At 33.3% G+C, this 22,775-nt stretch overlaps 2 protein-coding genes and 1 pseudogene across 2 annotated transcripts; 1 reads left to right on the top strand and 2 right to left on the bottom strand.

Annotated features, from left to right (window-relative positions):
- On the top strand, positions 1 to 7,286 carry LOC114412037 (transcription factor GTE10-like). Its single transcript, XM_028375802.1, has 11 exons — positions 1 to 249; positions 548 to 1,892; positions 2,010 to 2,055; positions 2,195 to 2,350; positions 5,371 to 5,438; positions 5,535 to 5,604; positions 5,731 to 5,811; positions 5,893 to 6,008; positions 6,189 to 6,255; positions 6,364 to 6,494; positions 6,595 to 7,286. The coding sequence occupies exons 2-11, from the start codon at positions 684 to 686 to the stop codon at positions 6,868 to 6,870; spliced, it is 2,220 nt and encodes a 739-aa protein (XP_028231603.1). The 5' UTR covers positions 1 to 249; positions 548 to 683; the 3' UTR covers positions 6,871 to 7,286.
- A 1,201-nt stretch (positions 7,287 to 8,487) lies between these two features.
- Positions 8,488 to 11,168, bottom strand: LOC114413803 (annotated as a pseudogene).
- Positions 11,169 to 16,103: 4,935 nt separating this feature from the next.
- Positions 16,104 to 20,599, bottom strand: LOC114412036. The gene is made up of 3 exons (XM_028375801.1): positions 20,157 to 20,599; positions 18,325 to 20,041; positions 16,104 to 18,046 (listed from the first exon to the last, which is right to left on the bottom strand). The coding sequence occupies exons 1-3, from the start codon at positions 20,524 to 20,526 to the stop codon at positions 16,753 to 16,755; spliced, it is 3,381 nt and encodes a 1,126-aa protein (XP_028231602.1). The 5' UTR covers positions 20,527 to 20,599; the 3' UTR covers positions 16,104 to 16,752.
- Between the last annotated feature and the right edge of the window lie 2,176 nt (positions 20,600 to 22,775).

Genomic DNA, 22,775 nt, shown 5'->3' with positions numbered 1-22,775 from the left:
CACATCTCTCTCTCTCTCTCTCTCTCTCTCTCTCTCTCTCTTCCGTTTTGCCTTAATTTCTCTGTATCAATTTCCTATTTTGTTGGGCATCCCTTTTCGCATTGATTATTCTTCTGATTGTTCGAATTTTTCTGTTCAATTTGGAGTCGTGAAGGTGCAGTGTGGTAGGGGTGTTGTGAAGCTTGTGGTATCCATAGGGTTTTGGGTGCTAATGCATTGATTGTTCAATCTCGCGGACATTTAGTTCGGGTTCGCTATTTATCTTTCCCCTTTCCTACCCTAGTTATTTGATCTGAATTGTCAAATAAATATCAGATTACTGTTGCAGCTGAACTGCAGAGAGGAATTTTACTAGCCTAAAATTTTGCCATCGGCACATAGAAAGTGTTGTTTTGTATCTTTTCGAAGATCACTTTGTTAAGATAAAAAGAGATAAGACTAATGCGAGAAGTGCCTCATCATTGGGTTTCATCTTGCTTTTAATTGAAGTCTGGAGAATGAATATGACCTAAATTTTTTGAACTTTTGAGAATTTGAAAATTTTCAGAAATTGCTGTGTGGGAGTAAAAGCTCATTGTCACGGTGGACATGTGCAGATATTAGAATTTTGTCTTACGGCACCAACTGTACCTATAGAATTTGCTGGACAAAAGGAATCTAGGAAGTGCTCTCTTTCACAAATAATGGGGAAATCACGAAAGTACTCAAAAGGTCATGCCACCGGTTTTGTTCCAGATTTTCGCCATGCTGTTGAGACTATGGGTGAATCAGAAGGACTTGGTAACTTGGGAAGGGTTGATAATGAGTTGACAATGTCAGAAATTTCATGTGCCCCAAAGAGAAAAAGGGTTGATGAGAGTTTTGATGTGCCATTTCAACTGTTATCTTTAACAAAGATGGCCCGTTCTGGGAGAAAGGACTTGACACTGAGATTAAAATCCGAACTTGAAGAAGTAAGGAAACTTCAAAAGAAAATTGCTGGTATGAGTTCAATCACTACTGAATTATCTCCATATAGTGACATAAGGAGCTGCAGTGTGGGAGAGAAGAGGCCTCCACTGGAATCATTAGCACTGCATGGTAAGAAGCGCCCACTACTAAAGCATAACGGTCCTAAAACAAAGAGAAGTATTTCTGGGCGATTTATATCTGCGAAATCTGCTGCACCAGTAACTCCTTCATATGCCGTGCTGATGAAGCAGTGTGAGACATTGCTTAAGCGCGTGATGTCTCATCAATTTGGTAAAGTTTTTGACAAACCGGTTGACATTGTGAAATGGAACATTCCAGACTATTTCACTATCATCAAGCACCCGATGGATTTGGGTACTGTGAAGAGTAAGCTGATTTCGTGTGAATATACAAGTCTTATGGATTTTGCTGCAGATGTGCGGCTGACTTTCTCAAATGCAATGAGTTATAATCCACCGGGCAATGATGTGCATGTCATGGCAGAGACACTAAGTAAATATTTTGAAACAAGATGGAAGCCTATAGAGAAGATTCTTGCCATTGATGATGTGCCATCTGAGCCTTCAAAACCCACTACTTGTATTGAAAAATCCGAAATTGTTGATCCTCCTGTGAAAAAAAAGAAAATAACACCAAATGGCACTAATGTCAAGCCAGAGCCCATTAAAAGAATCATGACTGGTGAGGAGAAGCAAAAGTTGAGTATGGAATTGGATGCGTCAGTTGTTGAATTGCCTGAAAACATTATTGATTTCTTGAAGGAGCAAAGTTATAATGCTAGCCAAATAAATGACGATGAAATTGAGATTGATATAGATGCCCTCAGTGATGATACATTATTTAAACTGCGGAAGCTTCTTGATGATTTTATGCTAGAGAAGCAAAAAACCCTGGCAAAACCTGGACCATGTGAAATTCAGGTCTCTCTCATGTGTGCATGCACACGCTAAACTACTTTTATTTTCATGTTTAAAAACCATCTGAAGCCTGTATATCATACAGACTTGTAATTATTGGCTTGCTTGATCTTTATGCAGCCAGCCAATGAATCTGGATTTAGCAATTCATTGCAACAATGTGAAGGTATTTTTTAGTTCTTGTTTTGTTATTTTCTTGGCTACTTATTGAATTTCTGATAAGTGATTTTTTTTTTTTTTTACAAGCACTGATAAGTGGCTATATTGTTGATCCTTTAATTTTAATTTTTAATGATTGTGTGCAGGCAATGAACCAATTGAAGAGGAGGTTGACATTGTTGGTGGGGATGATCCTCCTCTTCCAAGTTACCCTCCAGCAGAGATTGAGAATGGTGGCACCAACAAAACAAGTGAACACAGTTCAAGCAGCTCTAGTAGTGAATCTGGCTCTTCATCCAGTGGTTTGTGTTATTGCATACTTTTGATGTGTTTTCCCACTAAGGGATATGTTGTTTGTACTCTGATATTCATAGCCTGCATACAAAATCTTTTTGTCATTCTTATTTCTTGTAGATGGTGATCTATTTTGATACAATTCCAAATTTATATAAAATTTAAAAGTACTGGAAGGTTGGGACTGTTTAGTTACTAGCTTGTCTTCACGCTCTTTCAAGAGATGATTTAGTTCATTTTACAGTATAAAGTATTTCTAACACTTTGATTTAAAATGTAATTTCTCCCACTGAGTAGTTGCCAGAAACTACTTCAATGTTTTGATAATTTTTGAATAATCATTTGTTCATTTATTTGGTTGAATCCAGTTACTAGATGACTAATATTTACTTTTTGCTTCAATTTTAGCTTTTGAATTATATTGTTAAGGTTGATTTGGAACTCACTTCAGATATGCATCCAAGACTTGTTATTTTCCTTTAGACATGCTATCTAGACTACACTGTAATTCATTTGCAGAATACGTTTTTTTTTTTTTTTTACATATTGTTTTACACACATATGTTAATATCTTTAGTACATATATTTGGTGTTTGAGCTGCATTATTATTCTTTTATGGCCACTTGTTTCAATGAAGACTAACATCTTGCAATTTATTTACTTGGACTTTTTTTTTGGACCTGTTTGTTATTTTGTTGTTGGTTCATCTTGTGTGCTATAATATCTGCCATGGTAATGCCTTTCTTCTAATGTAAAAGTACCCTGGCCTTTGAAGGCATATATGATACATGTATGTAAAAAAAAAAAGAAGAATATCAACTTGATCTATAGGCCAAGTAATTATTGGTAATAATATCATCTTTTGAGGGAGAAGGGTGAATTGATAATGTGAAAATTTTGGCTGACATAATTGGAGGGCATAATGGTTGGGGTTCTATTAGTATACTTGGTGGACTTTGGCTTATCATAGCCATGAAACATGGTGGTTTTCTTTGGTTGAGAGGTTACATTGTTTATGTTGGCAAGTCAAAATATAATACCGGGGCCTTTATGGGGCATCTTTGTTACACTTTTCTTACTCCCTCATTCTCTCTTTATGAAGCTTTCTTTCACCCTTTCTTATTTGTCTAGAAAAAATAAGTATAGAGAAAAAGGAAAAGAACAGGCTCAAAACAAACAAGACCAAACAAGGATCACCTTGCTTCCTCAATATGTAAAACTGTGAATTTATCACAGCTAGTGTCATAAAACAGACCAAAGAATACAATATTGCTAAGATGTGATAATTCCTTAATTTGCTTTTACATTAAGGTTTTAGGATACTTGTTTCATGACATTATTGAAGCCTCTATAACTATTTGGATGATTCCTATCCCTATTTTTCTAAATAAAGGTTGAATTTAAGCACAAGGTAAGTTGACTTGTGCATTATCCACACTTCTCATGAAAGAACTCATTTGAGAAGTGTGGATAATGCCCTCCAATTATGTCTGCCAAATTGTAAGTGTTATGAAAACGAAAGTATAAAAACCATTCATGTGTCTTCATTAACAAAGCTTGTGAGACAGTTGATTATTGACAACTATCAAACAATTTGATGTCAATTATTGACATATATCAAACAATTGTAGCTGTGCTTTGCTAATTCCTGCACTAAGGCCCTTGCCTGTGGTGCCTTGGCTATGAGTTAAAACAAATTAAACTATTTTTTTGCCCTTGATTTTCAAAATCACAATTTCCTTATCTTGATTCACTCGACATCTCTTGTAACCATACTTCTCTCTTCTCGTTGAAGTTCAAATTTACATTAACTGGACAACCATTACAGAGCCGTCACACTCTTCTAGTGGAACCTCCTTCCAGCCTCCGCACTGCTCACTGTGTCTTTGATTTATTCAACCTTCTCTGCCATGGATTGGAAGCCCCCCTGTTCAACTGCTTTCGTTGCCATGGCTCTTTTCAACCATGCCCCCATTTCCCTGTTTTATGATGAAGAGCAGCAGAAATGTCTAGCCTACTCTTTTTTATTACTATTAATTAGCTTGGATTAAATTTTGCTCCTGTTGAACCTTTGATAGGCAACTTTTATGAAAAAAATATTATATATGATTTTTTTAAAGAAAGGCAAAATATGGATAAAAAGTCTAACATAGTAAATTTATATTAACAGCATCCAAACAAGGGAAAAGACGTATCCTCTATTCTCCTCACCTCCACCCTTCCTACCCCTCACCAATGCCTTTCCTTGCTCTCATGACTCCCAAACAAACCCCTAAGGTGTGCTCCTTACTAAAGAGAGGGAATACCTCAACTAGAAAGAGCTGCTGATACATTCCATTGCCCTGCCTAAGATGTATTTTTAGCGCCTTTAATTTCACTGGATATGAAGGAATCAAAGTTCAATATGTTCGTGAAGGGATTTCTGTGTATCACATTAGTGCCTTTTATCAAGAGTTCCTGTTCGTCCTATTTAAATTTCTGTACATGTCCTAACTTTTATTTAACTTGATAGCTCTGATAAAGAAACTTCTTTTAGGAGGTGCACGGATTTATTCTTAAATCTTATAGGTTCTAAAAAGTTGTTGCGTTAATCTGGGGTTTACAACTTTCTGTTAGTATGTGATTGATTTACTTCTGTAGACAAAGCATGGAACAAAAATCCCTTGGATGGATGTTTTTTAAGCCTCTCAAGTGCATAACAGAATCAAGCTGACCTTTTCTGAAAGATTATTTTAGAACCACTTCTACATAAAGCATATTGATTCAGAAGTCTCCACTCCAATTTGCTTGATTTATTGTGCATGCTTGGTTGGAAATGATCAGATGTAGCTGGGGATTTACTGTCAAATTACTACTGCTACATTGATATAAATAAGATTGGGAGTTTCTAGTTACTCAGGCATAATTTTTTTTTGCAGTATTTTCACAAATTTGCATGACACAGTTCATTCATTGTTGGCTTGTTGCTTTTGTGATTCTGTAGATATACAGAATTCTTTTCTGAATCTACAAATTGTTGTATGACAGATTCAGATAGTGAGTCAGATAGTGAACCAGGCATTGCTAAAGCATCAGACCATTTTAATCCTATGAAGGTAATCACAATATGTTTGCTATATGATGTAATGGTGTTAACGGGATGCAATTTTATATTGCCTTAACTTTACTATACCTGTTAAAAACTGTTTCAGGAAAAGGTTGGATCTGGCTTGTCTATTGATCAAAAGGAGGGGAATCTTGATAATTCAGAAACTGAAATCGGTGAGTACCAAAGTTGCTGGTGTTTTGTAAGTGTGTTCTGGTGTTATTTATTCTGTGCATAGTTTTGATGAGTAAGCCTTATCTATGGTTACCTTATATATAGCCAACTGTCTCTTTCCTATGTAGACTCCATGAATGCAGCTGGCCATGTTGAGCAGAGTTCCCAGACTGATTCAGTTAGTGATGAACCTGAAAACCACCAAGAGGGTAAGCTTCAAAAATGAAGAAATCTGTCTGCTGTTAATTTTGGGGCATGATCTCACCATTCATCATGCTGTAACCTTTTAGGGGAGAATGCTCCATCTAAGAAGCAAGTATCCCCCGATAAGCTCTACCGTGCAGCTTTATTAAGAAGCCGATTTGCTGACACCATACTTAAAGCTCAGGAAAAGACACTTGAAAAGGTTTGTTACGGTTGTGAGATTGCATTTGTGGATTTTGATGTGCTGCATCCTAATTGCAATCTATGGATTAAAAGGCTCTGATGCTTTAGCTATATCCATTGCAATCTTTCATGCATGTTTTGCCTCTTTTGTAGTAAGTTCTGTTTGAAAATTGGTTGATTAAATTGATCTTGATCTCAGGGTGACAAGTGGGATCCTGAAAAACTTAGGATGGAACGAAAAGAGCTAGAAAGGCGGCAGAAGGAGGGTCTGTTTTCATTTTGAACCTTGAAATGTTTCTTACGCCTAACTTGTGTCACTGCTTTAGTTTAAGTTTTAACTGACATGTATATATTTTGTTTTTGTGCAACTTTAGAGAAAGCTCGGTTGCAGGCAGAGGCAAAGGCTGCAGAAGAGGTTCGGAGGAAAGCTGAAGCCGAAGCAGCAACTGAAGCCAAAAGAAAGAGGGAACTGGAAAGAGAAGCAGCTCGTCAGGCTTTGCAAAAGGTAACTTCGAAAGAGAAGTATTTTTAGAACATAAAGATGCAAATTCATCTTTCTTTAATGAGATGAAGAAGACAGTTTCACTGAATAGCTTTGTTCACAGATGGAGAAGACAATTGGTATCAGTGAGAGTAGTCAATTTTTGGAAGATCTAGAGATGCTGAGTGGTTTACTAGATGAACATTTACCAAATTTCACAGAGGAAAGAAGTCCTGATCATCTTGAAAATGGGCTGGGTAGTTTCAAACTACAGGGAAGTTGTAATCCGTTAGAACAACTAGGCTTGTACATGAAGGCTGATGAGGAGGAAGAAGAAGAAGAAATGCCTCAGAGTACTACAAGAGAAACAAATGATGTAGAAGAAGGAGAAATCAATTGATGGGTTCTATATATCTCATTATTGTTGCATCAGTTTAACAAGATAAATTGGTTTTTAGAAACAGTCAATAGCCTAAGTTTAGCAACAATGCTTTTTTCCAGCTTTTGGTGCAGAGTATTACCCCTGGCTTGGCACTCATGAAAAATGTGATAGAAGAAGCTAGAATGAAAGGGCATAAACATTGGTTTTGGTTTTTAGGAAAGGAAATGGTTTGAAAATGTTGAATAACAAGCATTTAGGTCCCGTTTATTGAAGGGCTTTTCTATCTAGGCGGAGGATAGCTTGTATCGATTAGGAAATATTCGATTTTGTTTGTAAATTGGAATTCATAAAATTGCATAGTGTTCTATGCTCTCATTTGAGTCAGCTTCACTGAATGTAAAATATTTGTTAGCCTAGGAGAAAGCAATTCTTTCTATTTATTGTTCCTTTTAAGTGATTTTAACTGGTTAATACTTTGGTAAAAAAAAAAAACTGGTTAATAGTTTTACTAAGGATTAGTTTAAGTTTCAAAAAAATAATTTTAAGACTGAGTAAAGTGGTAAGTTTCTTTAGAAATTTTATGTAAGGTAGAAGGCATTTTGTATTGGGGTTTTATTAGTTAATTTAAAATTTACTCTTGTTAGTAACATGTGAAAAAATTAGACAAAAATATTCACAATTTAAATAAATGAGTTACTAACGTTATTTTCATAAATTAGTTTTATTTAAAAATTGACAAATCGAAATCTTTTTCTCTTCTTTCTTTTTCAATTGTATAAGAAAATTAATTTCTGTCTTTCTTCAAAATTTGAATATCCTTAATTGTTTTCCATCTCTTGTGACGAATGTAGGGTTTGAATGAAGGGAAATGGTTGTAGTGTGTCGGCGGAAAAGATTCGTATTATCAGATATATGATTGAAAATAACAATTTGTTCAAAGCATAAAAACGAGAAAATTTAACCTAATTGTTGCATGCCGTGCAGAAAAAGGAGGAAAAAAGATTGATATCTTTTTAGTAATCTACAAATATCTTCATACTTATCAAGAAAATTGTGTATTATTTTTATTTTTATATAATATAAATAACCTTTTCTTGTAAAATATCACCTCAAAATGTTCTAAATTTTTTTAAAAAGTAATTTTTTTATATAATTTAATAATAATAAGGGTATTTGGAAAAACTGAGATTTGTTAAAAAAACTAACTAATAAGTTAGTTAAAAGTTTAAAGATAAGTTTTAACAAAAAATTGTTAAGTTAATTTGTCAAATTAGAAGTATTTCATAAAAGAGTTTAATTTACAGACATATAAGATAATCTTACCCTTTATTTTCTAATCGTAAAGCTACAAAAGTAGAAAAGAAGGCTGGGGTAAAAGAGAGGCAGGGGGTAAGGGGGGAGAGATGAAAATTTAGGAGGAAAATACAATATGTTTAGTGTATCATCTGTACATATTCAGAATATTTTGCAGTTCAGGGGGCATAAAGGAACAATATAAACTTGCGTTAACTACCGAAAGTAGAACTTTATATATTCAATCCTACAGATCAAAACAACCTAGAGCTAATAAAAACATCTAATAGAATAAGGACCAAAACAAATAAATAGATGGCAAAATGTACACAAATTGCGAAATCATGCAGCCTCCTTTGTGCAAAAAGATGGGTCATGAGTAAAATCATGCAGCCTCAATCCGCCAATAGGGGCTAACACCAACAATAACACTCCAAATGCAATGCAGATCTGAGACAAAAAGAAAAATCAAACTCAATGCATTTCCAGTGAAAAGTACAAGCATTATAGTATTTAAATAATTAAAACAACTATATATAGGATTATGGAGAATATTATTTTTGGTATGCATAGGCACCCAATTTGCCCACCAAGAGAAGCTAGCAAAGAAAGGAAATGTAATTCCCAAGAACAATGTAAGTACTGCATATAAAGACACTTACAATGGTTAGATAAATTTGCGTTATACGTGGAAAGAATATAATTATACAAAATCTAATTTATAGAAATTCTAATTTTTTTCATGTAATTTTTTAAAAGATGATTTCTGACTTATACATAAGCTAATTTTGATTTCCCGAAAAACTCATTTTATTTATTTTTTTTCTTGTTTACTACTCCTAGAAATATTTGTGGATAAACTTATCCCTACAGATCCTAAATACCCGAAAACTAGACTTGTATGATAGGGGAAAACACACTCACCAACGTGCGAGTTATGAATCGAACGAACGATTCTAACATATCAAACACACTGGAACAGCAAAGACCTAACATGAAAATTGATTAGATTAGATAATTGATAAATCACAAAATAGTTTTTAAACACAACATAAAGAGAGAGAGAGAGAGAGAGATTATGTAGTGTACCTGATAGCTTCCAGTTACATGGACAACAACAAATACATTAGCAGCTACAATGAGCCAGCGTGGTTTCTCAAGGGACATAAGGATGTTGTCTTCAACAGTGTTTCCAAAAGCCCAGTAGCCACAAACAGCAATAGGAAAATAAAGCATAGCCACTATGAGATAAGCAACAAAAAAGCCCCTCCACATGGCTATTTTGGAGGGCTTTTCAGGTGTGGAAGGCATGGTTGCTTGGATCTCCAAAACTACATTGTGCCCAGCATACCCAAAAGCCATTGTTCCCAACCCACCTAAGAACCCAAACACATTTCCTGCATCGGTTGAAAATCTGCTACCATATTCCACGCCTGGTACAACGCCCCTGTGAAATGAAGCTATCCAGGCAATAGCCGAGTAACTGCACAACCAGCAAACATATTTGTTAAACAAACATACAAAATTTGTTTCATAAGAGTATAGGAATCTATGTATCATACTTCCGTCATATCAAAAACTATTGATGTTTAAGGTTAATCCACACTGCTTAATCTATTATGAGAGTAATTGTAGAATACATCGTACTTTCTAGATCATATATATTACTACGTATCTCCTTTCCTTTTTATCTATCTTTTAATGTTATTTTGTAGAAATTAAGAAATATAATAAGTTTTCTTGATTTTTAATAAATCAGTTATGGAGTTTCCTATTTCATCCATTTCTACTTCATAATAAATATATGTATAAATTAATTAAAAATAAGGAAACAAGTAACCATATAATCGAACATAAATAAAAACAATAAAAATAGTACTATTGGACTTTCTTATATATTAAATTATCCCTTTCCAGAAGAAAGGATTGTTTTCTCATCAATTTTATCTTTAACTCTAATTTCATCAAATCAGTCATCGCATGGTTTTATTTGGTTCAAGAAATCCAGATAAAAAAACAATAAAAAAAAAACAAAGATTGATAATAGAAGTGTTATAAAAAAATCAAATTCAGAAAATACTTTCTCTTGTAGGCAGATAATTTTCTTTTTGAAAAAATAAAACACTTAAAAACTTATGCGACCAACAATGACAGGTATGATGAAAAAGTGAGTAACAATAGTAACCCTACCTGAGGGACATAACAGCTGCAGCCAAAGAAATACCAGAGATGGAGTTGAAACCAGGGAGATGGGAGAGAACGAATTGAACGGAAGCAAACATCATGATGAAGTAAGTTCTCTTAATGGGCTCACAGTTATCACAAAGAATCTGATGAATCTTCATTAGAGAATTCCCACCAGTGATCATATAAATTATATTAATAGAAACCTCAACCATTAGTTGCTGAGGCACCACAATCCACACTCCAAGCTTTTCCCCAAACGCATACTGCCCCAATTCATAATACCTATCGAGTCTCTTTCCCGGTTCAGGCTCGTGCATTTGAATCATTTGCCATGCAGTGTAGAGAGTGCAAATCCATGAAACTATCAATATTGTAACACCCCAACACCTACCAAATGCAACAAAGAAAGTGATTACTGATTTTTTTTTTATCCACAAATATAAGAATATTAGCTTTATTATAAATGTTAGTCACGGAATTCGAACCTGCTACCTTCCTTTTCCCTCCTTTCTCCCTTCTAGATCAACTTTATCCAAAAAGTGATTAAGTGATTACTGATGATGTAACATGCATGATCCAACATAATTTCTTATTAAAAATAATATATTTATTCTGTCAAAAAACACAAAATCATTCAATGTTTATTTGCAAATGCTGAAGAATTAAAAGGCAGAAAGATGATGAAGAAATTACCATCCTAGTTCAGACATAGCGTAGGGAAAACCCAACACTCCTGCTCCAACCATAGCAGCGACATTGTGAACAGCGGAATTCCACCACTTTGCGTTCCTGGATTTAGTGATGGGAAGCCAATCATTCATATTTTTTCCTTCCATCTCGTTTGGGATTCACGTTGATCCAGATACATTCACACTTTCTTCCTTCTTATGTATCTTTAATTCCCCCTTTGTTAATGTTACCTATCATATTTATAATTGTTGTTACGTATGATCAGGTTTATAATTGGCTCTTCAGTTAATTTATAGACCTTGTGTGTTACTATCCTACATTAGATACTTAATGTACACCAAATAACAAATGATATTATTGTATTATTTTATCTTATATTTAACATGGATAAGATAATACTATTAGTATATAAAATATAATGTAAATTATGTTTAAATGACAATTTTTTTATTAAAAAATATATTTTTTTAATTAAAACGTGACTTTTACAAACAGAGAGAAAAAGAGAGAATCTCCAATCTCGTTTCTTCCTAATTTCACTCCCTCTCCTCTCCGTAATAAGATATTATATAGGTTTAATTAATTTGTACGTCCATAAATCATTTGACAATTTTAATTAGGTATCTAAACTATTTTTTAAATTTGATCCTTGTATTTGTATTTATTTTTTAATTGGATCTTTTCATCCGATAATTGTTGAAAAAACCTAATTTTTTGAGTCAGTTGTGAGTTTGTTGCTAGGTGATAGGATGAAGCCTGGGGAGACGTGTGAACAAAAATACTTGGATGAGTGGACTTGCAAATGTGAGAATATAGTTAAGGAACCTATAGATTAATTTAACACACATAGTTTTTACACAATTGACTATAATAGAATATCATCAGTATCACTTTTAACATAATTATTATAAAAATAATAAAATTATTATATATGATAATTTATAATTAAATGTCAATAAAATATTGAGTTTCACACTAGTGTATAAATAATTTTCTCTTATTTTAACAAACTTATGTTAAGTAAATAATCATACTAATGTTAACAATGGGCTCTAGTCTAATTAGTTAAATAAAATGTGTGAATTGTTGCAAACCTGTTACACATATTTTTAATTTTTATTAATAAAAAAAAAAAAACTAGTGTTAGCCTTAGATTTGTCCTATCTTTTCTTGTAATTTTCATAAGTGAAGTTGTGTAAAATGTAGTCTGGTAAAAAAAGAAAAAGAAAAATGACTAAAATAAATGAAATCTTAACGACTAGAATTTTTATAGAAATTAATTTGAGAAACTTTTATTTTTAAATAAAGTTTAATAAGAAAAACTATTCTACGTATATATTATTAAAGTAAAGGACGTTTTTATACCCAAACAAAACAAAAGGTTTTAACTTTGCAAGACTAGACACCGGTACAAGACGATTGAAGTCATGCACAACGTTTTAATTAAGTGCATAGTCCTATGAATGTCTGGTCTTACTATCTTTTCAAGAATATATTCATCGAAAGGTCTTGATCTGAAGTGTACTCTAGAAGTTTTATAATGTCAAATTTATGACCTACCTGCTTCATCAAAAAGGTGTGTCAACTGTAATGTAAGGTACAAGAAGATACTTGTCTTAAAAAAAAAAAGAAGTTTTGTCCACTACTTCACAATGTAAGTATGACATGACGTTAATTAAGTATCACGTGGAATCATTTAAATAGCTGATTTCATTAGAAAAATTTATTCACAAATATCATATCATTATTTAATCAATAATAAAAATTTAAAATAAATTTTTTGATATATTAAAAATTTGATGTAATAAAAAAATTTAGTAGAAATCTAAAACAAAAATTATTTATTTATTAAATTCCTAAAACATATTTTAACCTTAATTTAATTTTTCTTGTTTTAATCATTTAGTTATTTAGGAGAAATAAATTCTGATTAATCTAGGATTCAACATGAAAGTAAGTAAAATATGATTAAGAATTATTTCTGTCAAAGATTAAATTCAAATATTATTCGAAAAATTCAACTTTAATTTTAATAAATTAATTATTTATATTTAATTACTTAATTTAACCTTAATTTAATTACAAACACTTGAATTATTTTAAATTTTTAATTAAGTCCCTAGATAACTTTTTTTTCAATTAGATTCCTAAATTTCCATTTATTTTTTTTAATGTTTTACGTAATTTTTTCCTGTTATAGATTTCCTCCAAGGTTTTGAAAACCTAACCAGAGCATATGATCTGCATTAAAACTGAGGATTTTATTCCCCGTATCTTGGTTGTTGTTACCCCAAGATCCTCCGAGAGGTCCCCTAGGCGATTATAATAGCAAAGTGTGACATTATCTTAATTGGTACTAAGCAAGGATAAGTTCTGATATACTAAGTGAATATTTGGTTTGAAGTTGAAAATGTTTTGTGCATGTTTTAATATAAAATCAACCAATGAAAGTAAAATGAAAAAAAATACTTAAAAATCAAACTTGTACTAAATTATTTGATCACTGAGCTTGGAGTCCTGGTCGGCAGTCGGCACGTGTTTGGTCATTGTCATGGTCATGATTGGTACATGACTGGGAGAGTACAATTATGTTTTACTTTAATACAAATTTTGGTTAGTATTACCTTGTTTAGTGCATGGAAAAATAAGTATACCTTTAAATTAAATGTTTAAATATTTTTTTAATCTTTATAATTTAATATGTTTTTTTCTTTTCATTCTTCTAATTTTTTCTTAATTTTTAGTTCTTATAAATTATATTTTCTTTTGTTTTTAATTCTCAAAATACTATAGATAACTAGACACGACAATGGATGACTGATGTTGTCTCTTTAGTCTCCAATCGACTCTTCAACATATCTCCGTACTCGTCCTAATATCTCTTGTTAATTTGTTACTCTATCCCTGTATCGTTGGGTATCAGGTATCCTCATCCCCAATTCAAATTTGTAAAATATTTTTTTTTGTAAAAAACATATCAAAAATATGATTTTAGAAAAAATAAATTAATTGTTACGCATTTATTTTTTACTACTTATATATCAATAAATTTATTACAACGCATTTGTCTACAAAAATCGTTAAGAAAAAAATCTTAAATTATGTAAGAATTTTAAAATAAAATTTTAATAATTTCATCATCGAATATGTATGACTATGAAGCGGGTAGTAACATTCTTATCCCGACTCCAATTAAAAAAATCGAATAATCCCCGAACCCGTACCTAATTAACTCAGGTATTTCCCGTTAAATGTCGAGACAGGTTCGGGATACCCATGAGTAAGAGTTTGATTACCCTACCTAAAGTTTTGAACATTTTAAAAAGTGTTATAAGGACAAAAAAAATAAAACAAACATAATTTATAAAGACTAAAAATAAAAAAATAATTTTACAAGAATAAAAAAAATATTAAATTACAAAAGACTAAAAATATACATAACCCTTAAATAAAATAACTTCTTTCAAAGTATAACCATATTAATTTGTGTTTGCAAAACTTGTTTTGAACAAACAAACTATTAATCGTTAACATGTAGCGAACGATTCTTTCTTTGCTTTCCAGTGAATTTGGATTTGCATGTCAACAAAATTGAAATCCAAGACTTCGGATAAATTTAATTTCTCTTAAAGATAAAGATTTCTTTCAATGGAAAGTAATCTCTTAGTTAATTCTTAATCAAACATTCTTAAGAGTCCACTTATTCTCTATGAATTGATTTATGTGTAAATTTTCATTTTAGTAGATTCTGGACAGACTCATAAATCCTAAGTAAACTCGATAAATTATTGAGTATACCATCAAGTCAATGAGTCAGTAAATTAAACAAATTAGACAAAAATATAAATTATTTTTTTTATTTTTTTATTGATTTAGTTTTTAACATACTATGTTGTTCCCGGATAAAAGAAATTATGTTGTTGTTACATGTTAAGATGTTGCAAAAGATATCTTGTGTAATTAACATATCATGAATGGATGACAATAAATTCGAAATTCTAGGATTCAAGGGAATATAAGTTTGTTATTATCTAAAATCTAGTCATTTAAAATTAAGTATCTTTCCACTTATATTATCATGAACTTATGCGTGTAATGTAGCTTAATCTTTAATTGGTAACATAATATATATATATATATATATATATATATATATATATATATATTGGTAAAGTGAGAAAACAAAACAAGAAGGGAAAAAACAACTAAGGAATACAGTTTTTTTAAGATTAAATTTTATTTTAAAGTTATTTAATTATAGTTTTACGTAATTTTATTTTTAGATTTTTAAAATTAATTTAGAAATTATCATAATTTTACAAAGATAAAATACTTTGTTGATATTAGAATAAAGAGTGAAATAATAAAAAATAACTCAAAAGTTTTAAAATTTTCAAAATGTTTTGAATTTTATTTTCATATAATTTAACTTAAAAAGCTCAAAGAAATTTTTTTACTGAAAATTATTATGTTAATTTATTAAACTATACAAGTGTTTGATAAAGACAGGTAGGGGCCTAATTTACATATGACATGTTTATGTGTTAAGTTTTATTTTTATTTCACAGGAAAATATATATTTGTAAGTCATTCTAGTTTTAGGTTTTAAAATTAATTTAACAATCTTTCGATGCATGCGCTTGAGTCTCTTTTCTTTCCCCTATCAAGTGACGAAATATCTGCACAGATCTTCTAAACATTTGGTATAAATTCCTATATGTCTCCGCTGTGAAGCACTCAGAGTGGTTTGGTTGTGGGGGAGAGAAGTTATTCAAGGGGGAAATTGAAAAAATTAATGTGTTCTTTTTTATTTTATTTTTTTCTCTTCTACACAGTTTTAGACAATTTGAAAAAAAAAATCTTAGAAGTCGCAAGTAATTCGTCCCTCCTCCTCTTGACAAAGAAAGTTCTATCCTTGCTACTCCTCTAATACATTTTGCTAAGCACGTACATTACTTTTTTAGTTTGACAAAATAGAATCAAATAATAGAAACATAAAATTGGGTTCGTGCACGCTATGCATGTTTCACAACAGTGGCAATTCACTCAAGTATGTCAACAAAATCAACCAAAATTACGCATTTTGAGGGTAAAAAAATGTTATATTCAGAATCATGTGCACAAATTTTCAGTGAACACCGCACTCCATGGAATGCAGTAGAGTCTGCACATGCATGACAGAACATTGACACCAGCAAACAGATTCACAGAAAACTAATACGCAGTGTTAAAAGTAGTCTCAAATTCACAATATTCCTATATAATATTAGAATTTTAAATTAAAACGAGATTTTCTAGACTGAAAATAAAAGATTTAACCATGGTTGCACTTTATTGAATACCATGTCTAATGGCTCTTGCTCCATTGTAAGAGTGTCATGAATCATCGCCGTACTATGATCACCTGCCAAGACAGCACATACAAAATCAAAACTCAACTGCTCCAGCAGTAAAGAATTTCCTATTACCTGTTGAAATAAAACACAACCGTTCCAAAAGTTAAGAATCACCATGCAGTAAATGTTAAAATGGAAAGAATTTCCAGAGTTGCAACTAGAAATCATTGGAATCTTCCTCAAAATGTCATGGCCATGGCCAGCTAAAACTGCAATTGTTTGATATAAAGAACTGCATCGCCATCGCATTCTGTCTGTAATATTGAGTTATGAGAATCCCAAATTTCTTATTATGGAATTCTAGGACCCAGGTCCTGCTTGCACCAGGAACTCCTCAGTTTTGCATCTTTGACCCATTTGCTTTCTTGTTCTTGAAGTCATCAACCAGCTTGTCCTTGTTAGGTAAGACTGGATCAGCAACAAAGGAATAGTTCTTACGAGACCTTTGCTTCTCTCTGTAATTTGATGAAGGAATTTTGGAAAGTGTACCCCTAGTTGACTCAGTGGATGAATTAAACAAATCAGTCAGAGAAGCGTCCAAGCTGTCAACATTGTCTGACTTCTTGCCATTATTCTCTCTGTATTTCAATGAAGGAATTTCGGAAAGGGTATCCCCAGTTGACTCAGTGGATGAATCTAAAATTCCAGCCAGAGAAATGCCCAAGCTGTCAACATTGTCTGACTTCTTGCCACTGTTCTCTTTTTCCTTGCTACTGTGCCGCAAATCCATAACTTGCCAAAAAGAACTGTCTTGTTCATTACATTTTGGCTTTCTTTGCTCTGCTGATTGAGTTAAACAAGAGCCATCTCCTTCAGATGCAGAAAACTCATCATCTGATTCGACAGGTTCATAATCAAGATGCTTTGATTTTGATGTATCCAGTTCTATAGCTTTCTGACTTGACTTCAAATCCAAAGAAACAGGACCTAACTCCTGCCATGGGGATTCCATGTTATCATCTTTCGGGGCTGACTCAGATAATTCACTATCTGAGTTGGAAGCTGCATGAATATCAGTGGTTGCTTGAGTTTTGAGGATAGAAGTTTCCAAGTCAGAATCACAGACAGCAGGAACAGAAGGAAAAATATAAGTGGACTCTAATTTAACCCCAGGCATTATCTGTAACAAGGCTGCCAACTTTTGATAACCCAGCTTCTGTATATCAAGATGATAGCCATACCTATCAACAAATAGTCTTCCGAAAGCACCAATATTATACCCCTCCGGGTGTTCCCTCAGTATCTCACTCACGAGTTTTTTACAGTCTTCTAATATATCATTTCTAGATCGCTCAGTATATTTTGTTTCCGTAGCCGGTGCAGAAACTCGAGCAAGAGAAATACTCTGATTGTGTTTCTCCACATCATGTTCTAATGATTTTGGCAAGTTCAACTGTGATGTTCTTCTACCTATAAAGAGAGATCTCAAAGCATTTGCACCATGGGATTTCACCAATGAATTCTTCTGAACAGGTTGAGTTATCTTAAAAGGAAATGTTTTGGAGGGGCTTTCCTCCAACCATTTTTTCTCTGTTATTAACAATTCCACCAATTGAAGGAAGTCTTCTTTGGGGAGTGATCTAAGAACCAGGGGTCCACCATTTTGTAATTTATGCACCACATCCTCCCTGAAACAAATAGCATGTAGCAAAATGTTATTAAATTACTCTTTCAACAAGCAGTTAGTCAGTTACATAGTAATCACCATAATATTCCAAAAGGGACAACTTTCATCAGAAATATTATGATATAATTAATTTGTTATCTTGTTTTCCTTTCTTTGGTAGTTGAGATTCAGATTAGAACAAAAACTGAATGAACACATGAAGGCCAAAAAAGCTGGTTATTATCCATAACAAAGGAATTTTTTTTATAAGATCTGTACAAAACTAAAATGCACACTAACCTGCTTCTTGACTGGGAGAAAAGAAGTGATCCCTTGGGCGCAAAAATGAAAGATTCCATATCATTCCAAAAGGAAGCACTAGAAAATAACTCAGGCTTTCCAGAATGACTAACACTCTGATCCAATTCTGTTAACTTGGGCTCTTCAAGTTGCCTAACAGTCTGGTCCAATTCAGATAACTTGGAATCTTCAACATAACTAACATTCTGATCCAGTTCTGATAACTTGGGCTCTTCAGATTGACTAACAGTCGGGTCCAGTTCAGATAACTTGGAATCCTCAACATGGCTAACCAGCTTGTTCTGATTAGCGATCAAATCATCATACTTTTCATTGCTTTTCCCAAATGGCCACAAACTTCTAATCCATCTAAAGAATGTTGGACTTCTGTTATTAGTTTCAGGACTTCCAGCAGGTGTTTGGACAACTGGAGAGCCATCAACTGGTGAAGAAGATGGACTGTGAACAACTTCATCAACCTCCATTCTAGTTGGATCCTCATATTTGTTCTCTGCTTCAACATCTCCAGATTCATAATTTGTGATAACATAGTCTTCCGCCATTGATTGACCATTTCCAGCTGAGTGATTCACTGAAGTTGCATTTTTTCCCTTACTTTTATGACTTGCAACCTCAGACCTAACAATGTCTTCAACAGACGATTTTTGAGAAGTCACTTTTAAGGAATCCATCTTCGTTTCGGAATCTTTGTTGTCCTTGGGTGGCAGTTGAGTCTCTGATTGTTGTGCATTAGCCACATTCACAACCTTGTCAGAAGCTACAGAAGATTTCTGCAACTCATTTGGTGGCTGACAAACATGTTTTTCAACCAATACAGGAGATGATGATTCACCATCCATATATTCCTCATTGGATCTCCCTTGTGAAAGCCCCGGTTGGACTGGCTTTAAATTGTCATCCGAACTCCTTTCAAGGATCGAGGTGATTGAGAATTTCTCATCAGCAACCCTAACCTTTCTTTTATCCTCACCGTTTACCTTTGGAGTTGCTGCACTTCCTTTCTCCTCACTATTCGCACCAGACATTGTTGATGCCACAGGAATACTCTCACAAGGTTCTGGGAATTCCCAAGGAACCAAATGCACAGAAAAATTAGCATCACCACTGGGCTGAAGCTGTACATGTGGCAACGACAACAGAAAGCGGGAAAACCTTTTATGTCCAAAGAAACCTTTATCCAAACGCACACCACACTTTGCCAACTCGGCGCGAAGAACACTAATGCCTATCCCTTCTGGATGCAAACTCAATATATGCCTAACCTGCTTCACAACCGATTTCGGAACCGAACCCAAACCCGAAGAAGAAGGCTCGTAAGCCTCCACATTGGGCAAAGAGGCAGCAGCAGAAGCCTCCTGAGCCACAACCGGAGCCGGCTTTTCAAGACAAGCCGTCAGCTTGTAGCTTCCATACCAAGAACGATACCGCCCATCAGGTGGATGGTTGAAACATTTTCCAGTAAGATTTTCTCCCTTGAGCATCGAAGACCATTGCCACGCTATCGTGGCAGCACTGTGAAGAACACCAGGCGCGCTCTCTGGAGTAGCGAGCAAGACATTGTAGTTACTCATTCTCAACCTATGCAACACGCCGGCGAAGTCTCTATCGCCGGATATCAAGAGTATATGCGCGGGTGGAGGGTTTTGCGAAACCCAATACATTAAGTCAAAAAGAATATCGGCACTACTCTTTCCATCTGCAACAAAGTTAATGAAATGAAACATAGCAAAAACTAAATGTAAAATGTCCATTTTATAATACTTAGAAAGAGAAGATAATAATGAGTGGTAGGGGTAGAAGAGGAACCGAACCGTTAACGTGGGTGAAGCGAACGCCGGTGTAGGCGAGTGCTTCCTGGTGGGCCCGGGTGAGTAGCTGAACGTCGCCAAAGGCAGTGATGTTGAGAGGGCCTTTGATGCCGTTGGCTCTCACTGCCTCCATGATTTTGGGGGCAACTTTGGAAGCGTCGAAATTGGGGGGCACGTGGCAGTTTTTGACGTCCCACCAAGCCCAAACCCTCACGTTTCGGGACTCTTCCTCTGCGAGCGCAGAGGAAGAGGAAGACGATGATGATTCGCACAGTTCGAGCGTGCGAGTAGAATAAGAGGAAATGAAGAAGACGTTTTTGCAGAGAACGGGCCTCGCAGCGGGGATCAGGAACAATCGGGAACCGGTTGCCATGGGTGTGTGTGTTGGAATTTTGAACGGCGAGAGGAAAATGGTGCTGAAGCTAAAACCCTTGTACCCTGTCTGTGCTAACTGGGACTTGTTTTGAGTTTTAAAAAATAATAAGTTTTTAGGGGCAATTTTTTGTTTGTTAGTGTATTTTTTAAGACATATTTTTCTTTGGTTAAAATATGATTTTTTTTCCTTTTAAAATTAATAAATTTCAAATTTAGTTCCTATAAAACTTTTTACGTTTACAAGCAAGAAGTGATCGTTCCGTTCAAATTATATTCTTTCATTTTATATATATTTTTTCAATTTGAGAATGTTTTTAACAGTCTTAAATCATATTTTAAAATTTTAAATAAAAAAGGTCGTCACATAGGTATGAAGGTAATCAAATTTAACTTTAAATAAAAAAATGACACATTAAAATTTTAAGGAGATGAAAATTTTTTACAGCAACTAAATCCGAATTTTATCAATAATACGATGATGAAAATTATATTTTCTTTTTTTTCTTTTTTTTAATGCATAGTAATCGATTCTTAAGGAGTTAAGACTGAGTTAGCCTGCTTGGCTTTTATGCCCATTGAAAACTAATGAGAAGGGGAGAATATTAGAAGTTTTTTTTTTTAAGAAGGCAAAGGTATAAAGTTTTGTAAAAAAGAGGTATAAAGTTTGCATAAATAATTTAAATAAGATCATCTTAAATAAGTATATTAATCTACTATTCAAGGGTCCACAAAATACACGTGTCATGTTATGTGACACTTCGAGATACACATCAATCTTCTATGCCTAGTCTTTAGGAGTTGAGCTCCCAAATGGATAGGTTATCTCTAACCTCTTATTATTTGAATATATTGTCATCCCCTTCATCTCTGGGCAACTATTCAATTATCTACAATATTATATATTATCTACAAGGTACAATTATCTACTAATAATTATCTTTAAGCTATATGTTATCTGTATCATTATCTATAAGTTATCGGCTATTATCTACAAACTTGGTAATTATTATCTGCAAGAACTGTAACAGCCCCTATGAACAAGGACATGCAACTCCCTCTACACACTATAAGTACTAGGTTCTCTCGTACTCTCTTGACATACGCTAACGTATATATACACCTGCTCATAAATTCGTGTATTTTCATACCCACCTAACTTATATATTTACTTGAGCGTTAGAATCTTTTGTTTTGCAGACCTCCCTCTTACCCTCTTAACAAATATCATTCTGCAGTTGACATACGAAGGGCAGGAATCCACCTTAGCCATGTCCATCTTTACGTGTGTTAACTTCAAATTTTGCTAAGTACAACTACTATGACCAAAATCTATGCGGGGGCAATACCACAAAAACGTTCCATAATAACGATATGTAACTACCCAAAATGTTGATGTCACCAAGAAAGCAATAGCCAAAAGCCTCAAACAACATACGCATCAAAAATTCATTTTTTTTCAATAATTGACCAAGTTTTTAGTCTTTAAAATTTGATTTTTAGTTCCCAAATAGAAGTTTAATTGTTTAAGGTCCTTCAATTTTTTTCCATTAGCCTTTAAACTTTTGTTTGACCGGTTAAAGTCCCTAAAATTTTAAAAATATCAGTTTTAAGTCTCTAAACAAAAATTTGAATCTATTATTTTTATTTATTTAATGAGATTTCAAGGGATAAAAACTAAATTTTAAAAAATTTAGAGACTAAAAATTTTAATGAAAAAAGTTAAAGAACCTTGACCAAACAAACTTTTGTTTAGGACTAAAAATTAAATTTCAAAAAAGTTGAAGCACCTTGATTAGTCAAATTTTTGTTTAAGAACTAAACATTGAATTTCAAAAGTTTTATGAACTAAAATCTTAATTAACCCTTTTTCATGCATTAGAATACAAAAACAAAGAAGCAAGAAAACTACATTAGTTATGCTTAGTAAAACAGACTCCTATGGTATCGACAATCAACTTGGTTTGGAGATTAAATGAGCAAGTATCTGATATCAAAAGATGTTGATCTTGCATAGCTTCTGATTTAGCTTGCCAATTAACACAACTATTTTCTTCTCTAAGGGAATGACGAAAGCTAAAATGTCAGTGTCAGGATGGGTGAAACTTCTTATATTTTGAACAAGAGGAAAATAAGGGTGAGTGGAAATCACATTTTCTTTAGGGAGCATTTTGGTATGAGAAAAGTTTTTGATTTTCCAAGAATCATAAGTTGGAAAGCTTAATATCCGATGTTTGTTATTCATATTAA

Source organism: Glycine soja, chromosome 5, assembly GCF_004193775.1.
Source record: "Glycine soja cultivar W05 chromosome 5, ASM419377v2, whole genome shotgun sequence".
Taxonomy (NCBI): domain Eukaryota; kingdom Viridiplantae; phylum Streptophyta; class Magnoliopsida; order Fabales; family Fabaceae; genus Glycine; species Glycine soja.
This window is presented reverse-complemented; position numbering and strand designations above follow the sequence as displayed.